Source organism: Macaca fascicularis, chromosome 3 (genome assembly GCF_037993035.2).
Source record: "Macaca fascicularis isolate 582-1 chromosome 3, T2T-MFA8v1.1".
NCBI classification, from domain to species: Eukaryota; Metazoa; Chordata; class Mammalia; order Primates; family Cercopithecidae; genus Macaca; species Macaca fascicularis.
The window spans coordinates 48,915,034-48,931,486 of record NC_088377.1 but is presented as its reverse complement, the minus strand read 5'-3'; the positions used below and the strand labels follow the sequence as shown (position 1 = coordinate 48,931,486).

The following is a 16,453-nucleotide window of genomic DNA, read 5'->3' as shown; positions in this document are numbered from 1 at the left end:
GGAGGATTGCTTGAGCCCAGGAGTTTGAGACCAGCCTAGACAACTTGGCGAAACCCCAGTACCACTAAAAAATACAAACATTAGCTGAGTGTGGGCGTGCACGCCTGTAATCCCAACTACTTGGGAAGCTGAGGCACGAGAATGGCTTGAACCCAGGAGGCAGAGGTTGCAGTGGGAGCTGAGATTGTGCCACTGCACTCCAGCCTGGGTAATGACAGAGTGAGGCTCTGTCTCAAAAAAAAAAAAAAAGATTTCCCTTCTTAAACTTGCTTCCAACTGCCTTAAATCTGTGAGCGCCATCTGTTACTAGCGGGGATACTCCCTGCATCACGACTGGACACAGATACTGCAGAGCAGGAAGGGGCACTTGGCAGCCACGTGGGAGATGCACAGGGAAGTGTCAGCAGCGTTTCACACTGTTTATTCCCCAAAACCCCTGCCACAGGAGAAGACAGCCACTGTACAGATTGGAAAATGTGGACAAGGAGAAAAGGGGTATATGGTAAGCAAAATAAATTGTAGTTCTCCATCCCTGGGGAAGACAAAGGAACTCTTAGCACTGCTATAATGAATAGCCCCCGAATGCCAGTGATTTAATTCAGTGGAGTTCAGACCTCATTCCTGTGTCACTGCAGAGTGGATGCTCCTGGATGAAGGCTCTGGTAGGTATCTCTCCTCCAGTTGGTGATTCAGGGACCCAGGCTCCTTCTGCCTTGCGGCTCTGCCTTTTTTAGGTCCTCAGGATGCTCTCCATGTATCTTGCCAATGGGGAGCCAGTGTGGAGTACTCACAAGCGGGTCTCACAGCACATCCTCTGGGGCTAATACACATCCCGTCTCTCCACACCCTGTTGGTCGGAAGTCACTGCTTGGCGCCCTGCTATCTGCAGGAGGGGAAGTGTTTTTAGATGCAGGGCCAGGATTATTACAGTGGGGCAAGTGAGGCAATTGCTTCAGAGATCAGATTTAAGTGGGTGGTGGCAAAAACTCAGGAGAATTTGTGGCAGGCTGGGCTTGTGGGGTTCTTAGCAGCACACTCCCTGTGGAGTGGCCCCCTGCCCGCACCTGCACCCCCTACCCCCTTAGGGAGGCCCAGCACTCACCTGGCTGGAGTTGTGGCTTTAGTCTGCTGCTGACCTGTAGGGAGACCAACAGTGAGTCAGGGTGGCATCCGGGTGGCGGCAGTCTCCATCCCACCTTCTCTGCTGTGCCCTAGGCTGAGGCCCTCCTTAGAGGGACCAGAGCAGCAGAGCAACTCCATGCAAACCCATCAGGAAGGGCCTGGGACTCAGCCGGCACCCTGAGGCAACCCCCTGACCTGTCCTCCCTGTTGTCCACCACATCACCTCCTGAAACCGGCACCCCCCAACCTTGATACCCTCTGTTGGCTTCCTTCACTCTTGAGCTCTCCGCTCACCCCCAACCTGGCTCCCTCCACCGCTGAGCCCTTGCCCACCCATCTCTTCCCTCCCTTCCCTTCCCTTGACATATGCACCCCAACCTCTCCCTCCAAGTCCTCAGGGAGACTATGCCTGTGGTTTCCTTCTGGGTGTCGGCTGGGTCTGCCCTCCAGCCTTGGGAGCCTCATGCTTGGGACTCATGTTTGCGGCTGTTCAAGTTCTGTTGCCACCACTAGGACCCCCTCCCCTCTGTCTGGTCTCACCCTGAATCTTCTGCTGCCTATTCCACCGTGCTCTGCCCCTCTTGTCCCCCTGGCATCCTTGCAGCGCTTCCCAAGCACTGGGCCCCTGGTCCACAGACATCCCCTCCACCATCCAGCCTCCTCCCGGGTTCGGCGTCCACAGAGACACCGTCTGAACCCAGGCCTCACGGCACCCCTCAACTCTGGGGGCCTTCCCTTCCACTTCTATAGGTTGTTTTTTAATGTTGGGACTGGGAACTCTGAAATATTAACTGCTAGTATCATTTTCATGTTGCAACTTTTACTCCTTCCAGCGTAACACCTAGGCCGGGTGCTGTGGCTCACGCTGGTGATAATCCCAGGATTGGGAGGCCAAGGTGGACAGATCACCTGAGGCCAGGAGTTCGAGATCAGCCTGGACAATATGGTGAAAACCCGTCTCTACTAAAATTACAAAAATTAGCCAGGTGTGGTGGTGTGTGCCTGTAGTCCCAGCTACTCAGGAGGCTGAGGTAGGAGAATTGCTTGACCCCGGGAGGTGGAAGTTGTACTGAGCCAAGATCACGCCACTGCACTCCAGCCTGGGTGACAAAGCGAGACTCTGTCTCAAAAAAAAAACACCTAGAATTTACCATCCTAGGCTGGGCGCGGTGGCTCAAGCCTGTAATCCCAGCACTTTGGGAGGCCGAGGTGGGCAGATCACGAGGTCAGGAGATCGAGACCATCCTGGCTAACACGGTGAAACCCCGTCTCTACTAAAAAATACAAAAAAACTAGCCGGGCGAGGTGGCAGGCGCCTGTAGTCCCAGCTGCTCGGGAGGCTGAGGCAGGAGAATGGTGTGAACCCGGGAGGCGGAGCTTGCAGTGAGCCGAGATCCAGCCACCGCACTCCAGCCTGGGCGACAGAGCGAGATTCCGTCTCAAAAAAAAAAAAAAAAAAAAAGAATTTACCATCCTAACCATTGCTTAGTGTACAGTTTGGCAGTGTTAAGTGTATTCACATGGTTGTGAGACAGATCTCCAGAACATTTTCATCTTGCGAAACTGAAACTCAAAAGTCCTCTTTCTTTTCTTTTCTTTTCTTTTTTTTTTTTTTTTTTTGAGACAGAGTCTGGCTCTGCTGCCCAGGCTGGAGTGCAGTGGCCGGATCTCAGCTCACTGCAAGCTCCGCCTCCCGGGTTTACGCCATTCTCCTGCCTCAGCCTCCCGAGTAGCTGGGACTACAGGCGCCCGCCACCTCGCCCGGCTAGTTTTTTGTATTTTTTAGTAGAGACGGGGTTTCACCCTGTTAGCCAGGATGGTCTCGATCTCCTCACCTCGTGATCCACCCGTCTCTGCCTCCCAAAGTGCTGGGATTATAGGCTTGAGCCACCGCGCCCGGCCCTTTTCTTTTTTTTTTTTTTTTGAGACGGAGTCTTGCTCTGTCACCCAGGCTGCTATGCAGTGATGTGATCTCAGCTCACTGCAACCTCCATCTCCTGGGTTCCAGTGATTCTCCTGCCTCAGGCTCCTGAGTAGATGGGATTACAGGTGCCCGCCACCACACCCAGCGAATTTTTTGTATTTTTTGTATTTTTTTTTTTTTTGAGACGGAGTCTCACTGTGAGTCGCTCAGGCTGGAGTGCAGTGGCGTGATCTCAGCTCACTGCAAGCTCCGCCTCCTGGGTTCACGCCATTCTCTTGCCTCAGCCTCCGAGTAGCTGGGACTACAGGCGCCCACCACCACGCCCAGCTAGTTTTTTGTATTTTTAGTAGAGACAGGGTTTCACCGTGTTAGCCAGGATGGTCTCGATCTCCTGACCTCGTGATCCACCTGCCTCGGCCTCCCAAAGTGCTGGGATTACAGGCTTGAGCCACCGTGCCGGGCATTTTTTGTATTTTTAGTAGAGCTAATTTTTTTGTATTTTTAGTAGAGACAGGGTTTCGCCATGTTGGCCAGGCTGGACTTGAACTCCAGACCTCAAGTGATCCCCCCACCTTGGCCTTCCAAGGCATGTCCCTCACAGGCATGAGCCACCACACTGGGCCAGTAAAACTGAAACTCTATGTTCTTCAAATGTTAACTCTCCATTCCCATCTCCTCCATGCCCCTGACAACCACCTTTCTGCTTCCTGTTTCTAGGAATCTGGCTACTCCAGATACTCATATAAATGGAATCAGACATTATTTATCTTTTTGTAACTAGCTTATTTCGCTTAGCATAATGTCTTCAAGGCTCATTTATACTAGAGCATGTGTAAGAATTTCCTTCCCTTTAAAGGTTGAGGCCAGGCACAGTGGCTCACCCCTATAATCCTAGCACTTTGGGAGGCCAAGGTGGGTGGATCCCCTAAGGTCAGGAGTTCGAGACCAGCCTGGACAACATGGTGAAACCCCGTCTCTACCAAAAATACAAGAAGTAGCTGGGCATGTTGGCACACACCTGTGATCCCAGTCACTCAGGAGGCTGAGCCAAGAGAATCGCTTGAACCTGGGAGGTGGAGGTTGCACTGAACTGAGATTGCACTGCTGCACTCCAGCCTGGGTGACAAAGCAGGACTTTGTCTCAAAATAAATAAGTAAATAAAAAAGGTTTAATAATATTCTTTTTTTCAGAACTTTTTTATTTTTATTTTTATTTTTTTTTAAATAGACAGGATCTTACTCTGTCACCCAGGATGGTGGAGTGCAGTGGCACAATCATAGCTCACTACACCCTCAACCTCCTGGGCTCAGGTCATTCTCCCAACCTCAGCTTCCTGAGTAGCTGGGACTACAGACACCATATTTTGTTTGATGGACATTTCAGTTGATTCTACATTTGGGGTATTTTGAGTAATGCTACTACAAACATTGGTGTGCAAACCCCTCTTCCTGACCCTGCTTTCAATTTGTTGAATATATGCCCAGAAGTGAGATTGTTGGATCATATGGTAGTTCTACTTTTAATATTGCGGAGGCTAAGGCAACTCCATCTTGGAGGCTAATCTGCCATGGCAGCTTCTGATTAACTCCACTTTTGGGAAGGCCTCTAAGATTTCCAGTTGATCTATCATTCCTTGTGTAACAGCAGGTACATATCACAAATCCTGCCCTAGAGTCAAACAACCTTGATATGATCATACTTCAACTGTGGAGTACAAACCATCCTTCCCCTGTGGAGTACAAACCATCCTTCCCCTGTGGAGTACAAACCATCCTTCCCCTGTGGAGTACAAACCGTCCTTCCCCTGTGGAGTACAAACCGTCCTTCCCCTGTGGAATACAAACCGTGGGTCTGGGGGTAATAGTGCAAGGACCTACCATCTTGTCTCATCACCCTGTTTTCTCCTGTATTTTCTTCTAGACATTGGGCAGTTTTGGGTCTTACGTTGAGATTTTCAGTTAATTTTTTGTATGTGGTATAAGGTAGAGATGCACCTCTATGTTTTGCATGAGGGTATCCAGCTTTCTCAACACCATTTGTTGAAGAAACTATTCTTCGCTGAGTGGTCATCTTGGCACCCTTGTGGAGGATCATTTGACTGTCTATGTGAGGGTTTATTTGTGGGCTCCTCTGTATTCTATTCCACTGGTCTATTTACTTTTTTTTTTTTTTTTTTTTTGGCAGAGTTTCACTCTTGTTGCCCAGGCTGGAATGCAATGGCGTGATCTCGGCTCACTGCAACCTCTGCCTCCCGGGTTCAAGTGATTCTCCTGCCTCAGTCTCCCGAGTAGCTGGGATTACAGGCATGAGACACCGCACCCAGCTAATTTTTTATTTTTGGTAGAGATGGGGCTTCTCCACGTTGGTCAGGCTGGTCTCAAACTCCCAATCTCAGGTGATCCGCCCAGCTCGGCCTCCCAAAGTGCTGGGATGACAGGCGTGAGCCACTGCACCCAGCCTATTTATGTCTTTATTTCAGTACCACATTATTTTGATTACCATAGTTTTTAATATATTCTGAAATCAGGGAAGGCGTGTCCTCTAACTCTGTTCACCTTTCTAAAGATTATTTTGGTTTGTGGTAGTGCTTTCAGATTCCATTTGAATTTCTGGATGAATTTTCTGTTTGAGCCCAAAAAAAAATGCCATTGGGGTTTACATAGGATTTGCATTGGATCTGGAGATTGTTGTTGGTGGCATGGACACCTTGACAATATTAATTCTTCCATTCCACGAACAAGAATGTCATCCACTTATTTGTGTCTTCTTTTCATTTGTTCAGAAATGTTTCGTAGTTTCAGTGTACAAGTCTTTCATTTCCCTGGTTAGGTTTATTCCAAAGATCTTACTTTATTTTTTGACATTATTGTAAGTGGAATTGTTTTCTTAATTTTCTTTTCAGATTGTTTATGGTTAGTGCACAAAAATGCAGTACATTTTTGCTTGTATGTTAAATTGGTTTCCTGGAACTTTGCTGAATTCATTCGTTCAACAGGTATTTTTGTGCAATACTTAGGATTTTCTACATATGAGATCTTGTCACCTGCAAACAGAGATCATTTTGCTTGTTCCTTTTCAAATTAGATGCCTTTTGATTCTTTGCTTAATTGCTCTGGCTAGGACTTCAAATCTTTTTTTTTTTTTTTTTTAAGTAGAGATGGGGTTTTGCCATGTTGGCCAGGGTGGTCTCAAACTCGTAGCCTCAAGTAATCCACCTACCTCGACTTCCAAAAGTGCTGGGATAACAGGTGTGAGCCACTGTGCCTGGCCTGACTTCAAATCCTATGTTGAAGAGAAGTAGTGAGATAGGGCATCCTTCTCTTGTTCTTGATCTTGGAGGCAAATATTTCAGTCTTTCACTAAAATGACTGAAAGACTTTCAGCTGTGGGCCTTGCATGACTGGCCTTTATTATGTTGCAGTACATTCCTTCTCTTCCTGGCTTGTGGGGTGTTTTACCAGGAAAAGGTGTTTAAGCTGGGCACCGTGGCTTAGCCTGTAATCCCAGCACTTTGGGAGGCCAAGGCGGGCTGATCAGTTGAGGTCAGGAGTTCGAGACCAGCCTGGCTAATATAGTAAAACCACGTTTCTTCCAAAAATAAAATATTAGCTGGGCATAGTGGTGCACGCCTGTAATCCCAGCTCCTCAGAAGGTTAAGGTGGAAGAATCTCTTGAACCTGGGAGGCAGAAGTTGCAGTGAGCCGAGATGGCACCGCTGCACTCCAGGCTGGGCAACAGAGTGAGGCTCCAACTCAAAAAAAAAAAAAAAAAAAAAAAGGAAAGGGTATTCAATCTTGTCCAATGTTTTTTCTGCAGCAGTTGAGATAATCATGTGGGTTTTGTCCTTTTTTCTGTTAATGGGGTGCACTACATTGATTAATTTTCCTGTCTTGGGTGATACCTGCATTCCAGGACTAACTCCAACTTGGTCATGGTATACAATCCTTTTAACGTGCTGTCAAAGCTGGTTTGCTAGAATTTTGCTGAAGATTTTTCCATCAATATTCACCGGCCTTTTCGTCTGTATTTTGTGTGTTGTTTTCTTGCAGGGTCTTTATCTGGCTCTCAGATCATGGTGTTGCTGACCTCACAGAACGAACCTGGAAGTGTTCCCTCTGTCTTTGGTCATTATCCCGCCCTACCTCTTGTTGAACTTCATTGACTCTTGTTCCTTTGTGATCTCCTATTTTGCAGATTCTCCAAGCTTCCTACCGGCCCCCCTGCTCTCCATTCCTGCTCTCTCACTAGCTCCTGGACCTTCTGTGATCTCCTGATCTCCTGATTTTCTGCTGGAATCACAGGTGTGAGCCACTGCACCCGGCAAACAATTTTTTATATAGTTAAATTTATCAATATTTTAATATATGGCTCCTGGGTTTGGTCATACTGAGACTGTCTCCACTCTATGGTTATAAAATAATCTCACGTGCTTCCATGAGGAAGTTGAGGTGCACAGCCTTTGTACCCGCGAGCCTGTCCCCTGGCGAGGGTATGAGGCCAGGATCTGGCTGCAGGCAGCCCTGACCCCAAGCTCCTCCCCTCTGTGCTTTCCTAGCTCATAGGACGAATCTCCTTGCACTGAAGACTTTCTTTTTTTTCTTTTTATAGACGGAGTCTCGCTCTGTCACCCTGACTGGAGTGCAGTGTCACCATCTCGGCTTACTGCAGCCTCTGCCTCCCAGGTTCAAGCAATTCTCCTGCCTCAGCTTCCTGAGTAGCTGGGACTACAGGTGTCCGCTACCACGCCCAGCTAATTTTTTGTGTTTTTAATTGAGACGGGGTTTCACCATTTTGGCCAGGCTGGTCTTGAATGCCTGACCTCAAGTGATCCACCCGCCTCAGCCTCCCAAAGTGCTGGGATCACAGGCGTCAGCCACTGTGCCTGGCCTGAAGACTTTCTTGATGGTAACTTACTGTCAGGTTTGGAGGATATTGAGGTAGAACTCATTGATGCCTGGAGCCTTGTCCTCTCTTTTGAACTGGGAATGTGTACATCCAAGTTTCCAAAGGACAACTCTGCTGAGATGCCACACATGGATCTCCAGTATAACAGATTCCAAACTGGCTGGGTGAGGTGGCTCAAGCTTGTAATCCCAGCACTTTGGGAGGCTGAGTTGGGCGGATCACGAGGTCAGGAAATCGAGACCATCCTGGCTAACACGGTGAAACCCCGTCTCTACTAAAATTACAAAAGAGTAGCCATGCGTGGTGGCAGGCACCTGTAGTCCCAGCTACTCGGGAGGCTGAGGCAGGAGAATGGCGTGAACCCAGGAGGCGGAGCTTGCAGTGAGCTGAGATTGTGCCACTGCACTCCAGCCTGGGCGACAGAACAAAACTCCATCTCAAAAAACAAACAAACAAAAAAAACAAAACAAGACAACAAAAACAAAAACAAAAAAAGATTCCAAACTAAACGAGGCATCATTCCCCTCCAAACATAGTCTCCTCCTCTATTGTCTACTGTACTTGATGGTTTCATCACAGCCCCATGCACTCAAGTGGAAACGGATACTTCTTCCTGCTCCCTCGCCCCTACAGCAAACAATCAATCTCATTGGTTTTTATTACTTAATATTTTCTAGGATCTGGCCCTTTCCCTCTCTCCGCCTCACCCCTGCACTGCACTGACCCAGCCTGGCCCACCTCTGCCCGCTGCTCCACACACTGAGGTCTCCCATGGGGAGCTGAGGTCACCCTTTGCTGCCTCACGCTGCCTCTGGGATCAGAGGCTATTGGATATGATTTCCAAGGTTGTCTCCTCTCCTCTCCTGCCTCCTCCACCAGCATCAAGCTTCCCACAGCTCCTGGAACGGTTTCCTCCACCCACAAGGAAAGTGAGTGACCTCTACACCACCCTCACCTCTTGCCAAGCGAATTCTTTTCTTCTCTGAGACATCTGCAGATGTCACCTCCTCTGGGAAGTCCTCCCTGATTACCTCTCTCTCCTCCTACCCTTGTTTAGCAATACCATAACTCTTTCTCAATGAAGCAATTAGTCCTTGAGGCAACTGACAACTCCACACCCCCAGTTCCCTGAGAACAGAGCCTATGCTTTATCTACTTTGCTTCTCCAGTTTCAAGCCAGGCCGTGGCAGGTGGGCAGTCAGCCAGTGCCTGCTGAGCTCAGCCCAATTCTGGTCGCTTCTCCTCTCTCTGTCCTTTTCCCAGGGAAGACCCTCCCCTCTCCAGGAACCTTCAGGGGAGGGTAAATGATTGATGACTGAGAGAGAAGTAGTTGGGGGGATCCAGCTGTGTAGAGAGGACTGGGGGCTCTCTTTTCTTTCTTTTCTTTTTTTTTTTTTTTTTTGAGACGGAGTCTCGCTCTGTCGCCCAGGCTGGAGTGCAGTGGCGCGATCTTGGCTCACTGCAAGCTCCGCCTCCCAGGTTCCCGCCATTCTCCTGGCTCAGCCTCCCAAGTAGCTGGGACTACAGGCGCCCACAACCGCGCCCAGCTAATTTTTTGTATGTTTAGTAGAGACGGGGTTTCACCGTGGTCTCGATCTCCTGACCTTGTGATCCGCCCGCCTCGGCCTCCCAAAGTGCTGGGATTACAGGTGTGAGCCACCGCGCCCGGCTCTTTCTTTCTTTCTTTTTTTTTTTTTTTTTTTTTTTTTTTTTGAGATGGAGTCTTATTCTGTCACCAGGCTGGAGTGCAGTGATGCGATCTTGACTCACTGCAACCTCTACCTGCAGGATTCAAGCGATTCTCCTGCCTCAGCCTCTGAGTAACTGGTCCTACAAGCGTGCGCAACCATGCCCAGCTAATTTTTGTTTTTTTTTTTTTTTTTTTTTTGAGATGGAGTCTCACTCTGTCGTCCAGGCTGGAGTGCAGTGGCGCGATCTCGGCTCACTGCAAGCTCCACCTCCCGGGTTCACGCCATTCTCCTGGCTCAGCCTCCCGAGTAGCTGGGACTACAGGCGCCCACCACTGTGCCCGGCTAATTTTTTGTATTTTTAATAGAGACGGGGTTTCACTGTGATCTCGATCTCCTGACCTCGTGATCCACCCGCCTCGGCCTCCCAAAGTGCTGGGATTACAGGCGTGAGCCACCGCGCCCGGCAAATTTTTGTATTTTTAGTAGAGATGGGGTGTCATCATGTTGGCCAGGATGGTCTCAATCTCTTGACCTCATGATCCACCCGCCCTTGGCCTCCCAAAGTGCTGGGATAACAGGCGTGAGCCACTGCACCCAGGCTGGGAGTTCTCACACGTGACCCTGCATGACCCCACTGCAGGAGCCCCCGAGATGCAGACGCCCCAGCACAGGCCACGGAGTTGGCCTCAGTGGGCTTGAGGGGAGCCAGCAGGGTCTGCGTATTTCTGAAATCCCTTAGCTGCAGGTGGGCTCTGAGAAACCCCAGCTTGGAGGCTTGAGGAGACAGCATGTCCTGGGCACTTACCTTTCCTTCTTTTCCACCTGAGGAGGCACAGCAGTCCCAAAGCGACAGTTTTGAGCACAGCAACAGCCAATGCCACACTGATAGCAGTGTCCAGACTTAGGTGCCATGATTCTGAGTGCCCTTTGCCTTCTGTGACCCTGAGTCCAGCTGTGGTGGTTGCACTGCTGGGCCTCCAGGTGGTGGTGGTCATGACAGCTGGGGAGAGATGAGGAATGAGCAGACCCTCTTCTGGGGGTGCGGGGCATCAGAGTGAAAGGCATGGTGTGCTGCTTTCTAGATTGGGGGACATTCAGGATGAGCAAGCCGCTCTCAGAAGCCCACACAGGGAAGGGGTAGCAAGGTGAAATGCTGACAGCTCTCAATCCAGACAACTGGGTTTAAATGTGAAGACGTCACCAGTCACCAAAAACCCTGACTGCAGTGGGCAAGGCGCGTGCCGGGGCAGCTGGACTCACCCTGGGTGATGGTGAGTTTGGTCCCCTCGATGGACTGCAACTGCTGCCTCCCTGATCTCCGTGTGTCCAGCTCGACTCGGCAGAAATACACAGACTGGTCCTCCTTCCGCAGGTTCCAGATCCTGAGGAGCCCGCGGTCCTGACCCTCTGTCCAGTTCAGAAGGAGCCGGTTCGAGTAATCCTCGTGAGTGAAAGCTGGCCTTGTTCTGTAGAAGAACTCCCCGTGGAAGTTGCCCCGTCTCCAGGATATTTTCATGTTGGGAGCTGCGGCTAACTCCCAGGGGTGATAGAAGGAGAAGGGAATTTCCACGGAGCCACCCATAGGGGCTGAGAGGTGTTTTCGTTGAGTGACCCCATAAGGGCCGCTTGGACCGGATCCCGCGGAGCCACCTAGAGGTGGGAGGGAGAGAGTGGGGGAGAGACCTTGAAGCCACCGCAAGACACAAAGAGGGTGACCCCAGACCCTCCCGCACCTTCAGCCACAGGCAGTCGTGTGACAGGTGGCTGGACTGACTTCTGGCCTGGGTCTCCCACTCTTCAGGCATGGGAGAGAGAGGATGGGGGCACCCGCCCCTGTGGGACCCGCCCTTGTTTCCTGGTGGTGGGAGCCTGGGCCCTCCCCAAGATGTCCCACCTTTGTCTCGGGTTGGCCCCTCCTGTGGTTTGGGCAGAGCCCACATCTGGGCGGTCCTGGGCACTTACCAGGTTGCAGAAATGCTGGCGGCAGCAGCAGGGGCAGCAGGGGCAGCAGCAGGGGCCGGCCCATGGCTTTGCTCTCCTCCAGGGGATGGGGAGACCAGCAGAGCCGTCCAGGCAGAGAGGGGCCCTGTGGTGGGGCCGCCTTGGGGTTGAGGTGAGTCGAGGGAGCCGGGCTCAGGCTCCGCAGAGGGCTGTGGGGGCCGGGAGCCTTCCTCAAACCCGTGCACCTCCAGGATGACCAGCACTTCCTTTATCCATCTGGTTTTTTTCCTCTTATTGCAAAAGGGCCTCCCTTGTGGTCAGTGTCAAGTCAGCCCTGCCCAAGGGCCCCAGTGCCCATCCTCCTGCTGAGGGGCCGGGCCTGACCTTGGCTGGCTGGGCCCCTCCCACCTGGATCCCTGCAGCCCCACCTCACGCAGCTTCACTTCTCATCCTTCTCTCTGCCCAGGGCCAGCACAGGCTCTTTCGGGGAGAGGAAAGGCAGGCCTGAATCTCTGCCCTTCTGTGTCCCAGATTCAGTCCTCAGGGAGGAGGAGGAGGGAGCCGGTGGAGGTCACAGGCGCTCAGACCGCAGCCCAAGCACCAGAGTCCCCAGCTTGTCCTCTGTCCCTCTCCCTCCCTGGCAGGGACTCCCATGCAGTCCCCAGGTACCACCAGGGCCCAGCTAGCCTCTTCCCATCCCAGGCCCGCTCCCTTGGTGCAGGGACCACGACCTTGCTCAAGGGGTGAGGGGGCTGATGGTCCCCTACACAGACTGGTCCTTCTGGAGGCCACCCCTTCACCTCCTAGACGTGAGACTGGATCTGCAGGCTCCCCTCTGACCTCCCCATCCTACACAGGCAGGGACAGGGCTCCAAGAAGCCCTGCCCCAGGCCACGTGACTTGCAGTGGCAGTTCCAGGACCAGAGCTCCCTCTACCCAGATGTCTGGGCCTGGCTGAAGGGCAGAATCTCTGGGCCTCAACTTCTGAGTGCAGGACAGGAGGCCGTCCCTTCATACAGCACCTCAGGTCATTCCCTCCACACACCTGAGCCCTTGGCTGATCCAGAAGCTTCCTTGGACACAGAAGGAAGTGAAGGCTCAGAGCAACAGTGGGCACCCTGCACACAGTCCTGGGCCCATCTCTAACAGGTTTCTGCTGGCCTTTGCCTGGGGTGGTCGCTGGAGCGGGGAGCTTTGGTGGCCCCCAGGGCTCCCTCCGTAGGAGGCTCTGCCCACCCTCTCCAGGGTGAGGTGGCCCCTCCAGCTAAGGGGCCGTGGGGGCAGGAAGACAGGATTTCGTCAGAGGAAATGGCATCAGCCTTCTTGAGACAGAAGCAGGCAGGGACGGGCCTCCCTTCTCTTAGTCTCTTCCCTGGCCCCAGTAGGCTCCTCTGTGCTTCCCAGGGCCAGTCAGGTCAGCCCTCCCTCCCTCCCTTCACAGGCCGGAGGAAACATGTTCCCCTGTGCTCAGGAAACCCCTCCGTCTGAGCCAGGCCCTCAACACCTCATTCTCCCCATTCAACCCACAGGAAAACGGAGGAGGCAGGGGGGCTTTGGGCTGAACTAGTCCCAGCTGGAAAGATGGGCTGAAGAGAGGACAAGGGGCCCCCTGGCTGTCTGGGCAGGGCCTCGAGAGGGTGGTCCGCCCTGCCTGAGGACCTGGCTGAAGGGTCACCTGCTTACCAGGCCGTCCAAGGTGGGGGCCACATAGAACTTACAGCCAACAGCCGCTGGGTAGCTCTGGAGGGCACATGCTTCCCAGGGTCTTCTGCCCCAGTGCTGCCACGTGCGATCTCCTTAGATGCAAGGTCCACATTGATGTCACTTTCAGGCCCTGGACCCAGCTGAACCCCCATGGGAGATTCCTTTTGTGTCAGGATTTCTGCTCTGGGATGATGTGAGGTCTCCTGGGTTTGTTCATCCTCCCTCCCCCAACAGCAGTGACAGGACCTGGGACTGACCTGGGGCTGTGGCTCTCTCTCAGACAGGGCTCTGGGAGGAGGAGGAGGGCCTGGAGGAGGGCTTGATTCCAATGTGGGCGGAGCCTAAATGCAGCCCCTTAGCGCAGGTGCTCATGGGAGAGGCATGGGAAGTCGTGTGTGGGGAGCAGGGGCAGGGAGGGGGCGAGTACCCTGCACGGCATGATGAGAACCACTGCTTGGATGTCCCCACATTCCCGCAACAAGTATCCTCCTGTCCTCACTGGCCACATCCATCCCTGCCCCAGCCCCTTGCCCCTCCTTGGCACCCACCCTGTTCCTGCTTTCCTCTGATCCCAGTAGATGTGGAGTTCACAAGCCAATTGTAACTTTCTTACAGTAACTCAAAGGACCTGGAATAGCCAACATGCCTTTACAAATGAAGAATGAAGGTGGAAGATTTATAATACCTGACTTCAAGAGTTGCTGTAAAGCTTCTGTAATCAGGCCGTATTATCCTCAAGGTTCTAGAGTGTCCACAGACTGGAGTGTAGGGACGTGATCACCATCGCTCCTGGGTTGAAGCGATTTGCTGACCTCAGACTCCCGAGTAGTGAAGACCACAGGCACACACCACCACACACGGATAATTTTTTTTCTTTTTTTTTTCTGAGAGGTGGGGTCTTACTATGTTGTCTAGGCTGGTCTCGAGCTCCTGGGCTCCAGCAATCCTCCTGCCTTGGCCTCCCTCAGTGCTGGGATGACAGGTGTGAGCCACCTCACCCAGCCCCACTGTATTGCTGATATTCTGGCATCTTGGACCTCCAAGACCAGAAAGAGGGACTGCCCCTGCCAGAGCCAACCAGTTGTTAAAGCTAGCAAATGACCCCTCTGAGAGTGTCCCTTTCTTTTTTTTTTCCGAAATGGAGTCTCGCTCTGTTGCCAGGCCGGAGTGCAGTGGCACAGCCTCAGCTCACTGCAACCTCCACCTCCCAGGTTCAAGCGATTCTCCTGCCTCAGCCTCCCAAGTTGCTGGGATTACAAGTGCACACCACCATGCCCAACTAATTTTTGTATTTTTAATAGAGATGGGGATTCACCATGTTGGCCCAGATGGTCCCTGACCTTGTGATCTGCCCACCTCGGCCTCCCAAAGTGCTGGGATTACAGGCTTGAGCCGCAGTGCCTGGCTGAGTGTGCCTTTCATATGCAAACCAACTAATCCAGGGCCCCAACACTGAACCAGCTCTTCTAGCTGCCTCTCACCTTTCAGGAGGCAGTATTTCTCTGCCTTCATCACCCTGGGCCAGGCACCAAATAACAAGTGACAGCCCCTAATCCCCAGAGCCTGCTAACATTATTCTAACTAGCCAATCCTAAATCTGCATACCCTTCTTTGCCTTTTCCATGGAAAGCATAACAAAACGTCTCACCCCCATTTCCCCCTGGCTTCCTCGGCCCCCCCCCCCCCGAGGGACTCTGGTGCTTTCCCAAGTGGCCCTGCATGGCTGTGTCTCTCATTTCTGGGGATCTGTGAGGATACACTGCTTCCCTCACGACCCTCATTTCGTGGCCATACTTGATGGAAAGAATGGCAGGTGCATTTTGTTTTATTATTTTATTTATTATTATTATTATTATTATTATTTTGAGATGGAGTCTCACTCTGTCACCCAGGCTGCAATGCAGTGGCACTATCTCGGCTCACTGCAACCTCTGCCTCCCGGGTTCAAGCGATTCTCCTGCCTCAGCCTCCCGAGTAGCTGGGACTACAGGTGCCCACCACTATACCCAACTAATTTTTGTAGTTTTAGCAGAGATGGGGTTTGCCATGTTGGCCAGGCTGGTCTCGAACTCTTTACCTGAGGTGATACACCTGCCTAGGCCTCCCAAAGTGCTGAGGTTACAGGCGTGAGCCACCACGCCCCGCCAGCAGGTGCATTTTATTTATTTTTATTTTTTTGAGACAGAGTCTCGCTCTGTCACCCAGGCTGGAGTGCAATGGCTCAATCTCGGCTCACTGCAAACTCCACCTCCCAAGTTCAAGCGATTCTCCTGCCTCAGCCTCCTGAGTAGCTGGGATTACAGGCACGTGCCACCATGCCCGGCTACTTTTTGTATTTTTAGTAGAGGTGGGGTTTCGCTATGTTGTTCAGGCTGGTCTCAACCTCCTGACCTCATGATCTGCCTGCCTCAGCCTCCCAAAGTGCTGGGATTACAGGTGTGAGACACCGCGCCCAGCCCAGCAGGTGCATTTTAAAAGAGCTTTTAACTCTCTGGACAATCCCAGGAGGCAGGCAGCATCTCTGTTATGGTCCTCAATTCATACAGAGAGAAACGGAGGCCCTGAGGGGGGTTCTCAGCCTGGCCTGAGGTCACGTGGCCCATGAACATCCACTGTGGCATCAGGACTGAGCCAAGGGCCCGTGCGGCCGACCACTTCCCCATTCAGTGACATCAGCCGGCAGTCCTCTGGGCCTCTGTGACAACCACGCTTCCCTTTTCTGTGTTGTCTTCCTTCTGCACAGGGAGGTGCTTGAGGGCTGGGGCACTGGCTGGTGTCGCTTTGGGTCCTTGTCACCCAGTGCAGTGTGCCGGGCAGTCAGTGCTGACCAAATGTGTATGGAGGGCATGGAGGCATCTTCAAGGGGTGGGGATCAGGCGACGATCATTTTCAGTAGAGATGGAGTTTCACCATATTGGCCAGGTTTTTTGTTTTGTTTTGTTTCGTTTTGTCTTTTTTTGAGACAGTGTCTCTCTCTGTCACCCAGGCTGGAGTCCAGTGGTGCAATCACAACTCACTGCGGCCTCAATTGCCGCTTGAGGGCTCAATTGATTCTCCCACCTCGGCCTCAAAATGTGCTGGGGTTACAGGCAGGAGCCACTGTGCCTGGCCCATTCATGCCTTTATAGTGAAGCCCATAAAAACCCAAAAGGGATGCAGAGGGCT

At 52.1% G+C, this 16,453-nt stretch overlaps 3 protein-coding genes across 7 annotated transcripts in view; all 3 read right to left on the bottom strand.

The window, feature by feature from the left end:
• Positions 1–741, bottom strand: part of LOC135970090 (paired immunoglobulin-like type 2 receptor beta) — a 17,409-nt gene extending 16,668 nt beyond the window's left edge. Inside the window, exon 1 of the mRNA XM_065541714.2 lies at positions 615–741. The gene's annotated coding sequence lies outside the window, so the exon portion shown is untranslated. The remainder of the gene's footprint in view (positions 1–614) is intronic.
• On the bottom strand, positions 407–13,569 carry LOC135970091 (paired immunoglobulin-like type 2 receptor beta). Of its 5 annotated transcripts, none has more exons than XM_065541715.2 (5): positions 11,606–11,838; positions 10,904–11,293; positions 10,449–10,643; positions 1,103–1,136; positions 407–883 (listed from the first exon to the last, which is right to left on the bottom strand). In XM_065541715.2, exons 1-5 carry the CDS (start codon positions 11,667–11,669, stop codon positions 880–882), a joined length of 687 nt encoding a protein of 228 aa, XP_065397787.1. In that variant the 5' UTR covers positions 11,670–11,838; the 3' UTR covers positions 407–879. The 5 variants fall into 5 exon arrangements, with proteins under 5 accessions (XP_065397787.1, XP_065397788.1, XP_065397790.1 ...); XM_065541716.1 differs by having other exon boundaries at positions 407–847; XM_065541718.2 differs by lacking the exons at positions 407–883; positions 1,103–1,136 and adding an exon at positions 6,235–6,329 and having other exon boundaries at positions 11,606–11,710.
• Positions 13,277–16,453, bottom strand: part of LOC123572453 (paired immunoglobulin-like type 2 receptor beta) — a 21,830-nt gene continuing 18,653 nt past the window's right edge. The window contains exons 6-7 of the transcript XR_012432244.1: positions 13,974–14,077; positions 13,277–13,380 (exon numbers count right to left, since the gene is read on the bottom strand). The gene's annotated coding sequence lies outside the window, so the exon portion shown is untranslated. The remainder of the gene's footprint in view (positions 13,381–13,973; positions 14,078–16,453) is intronic.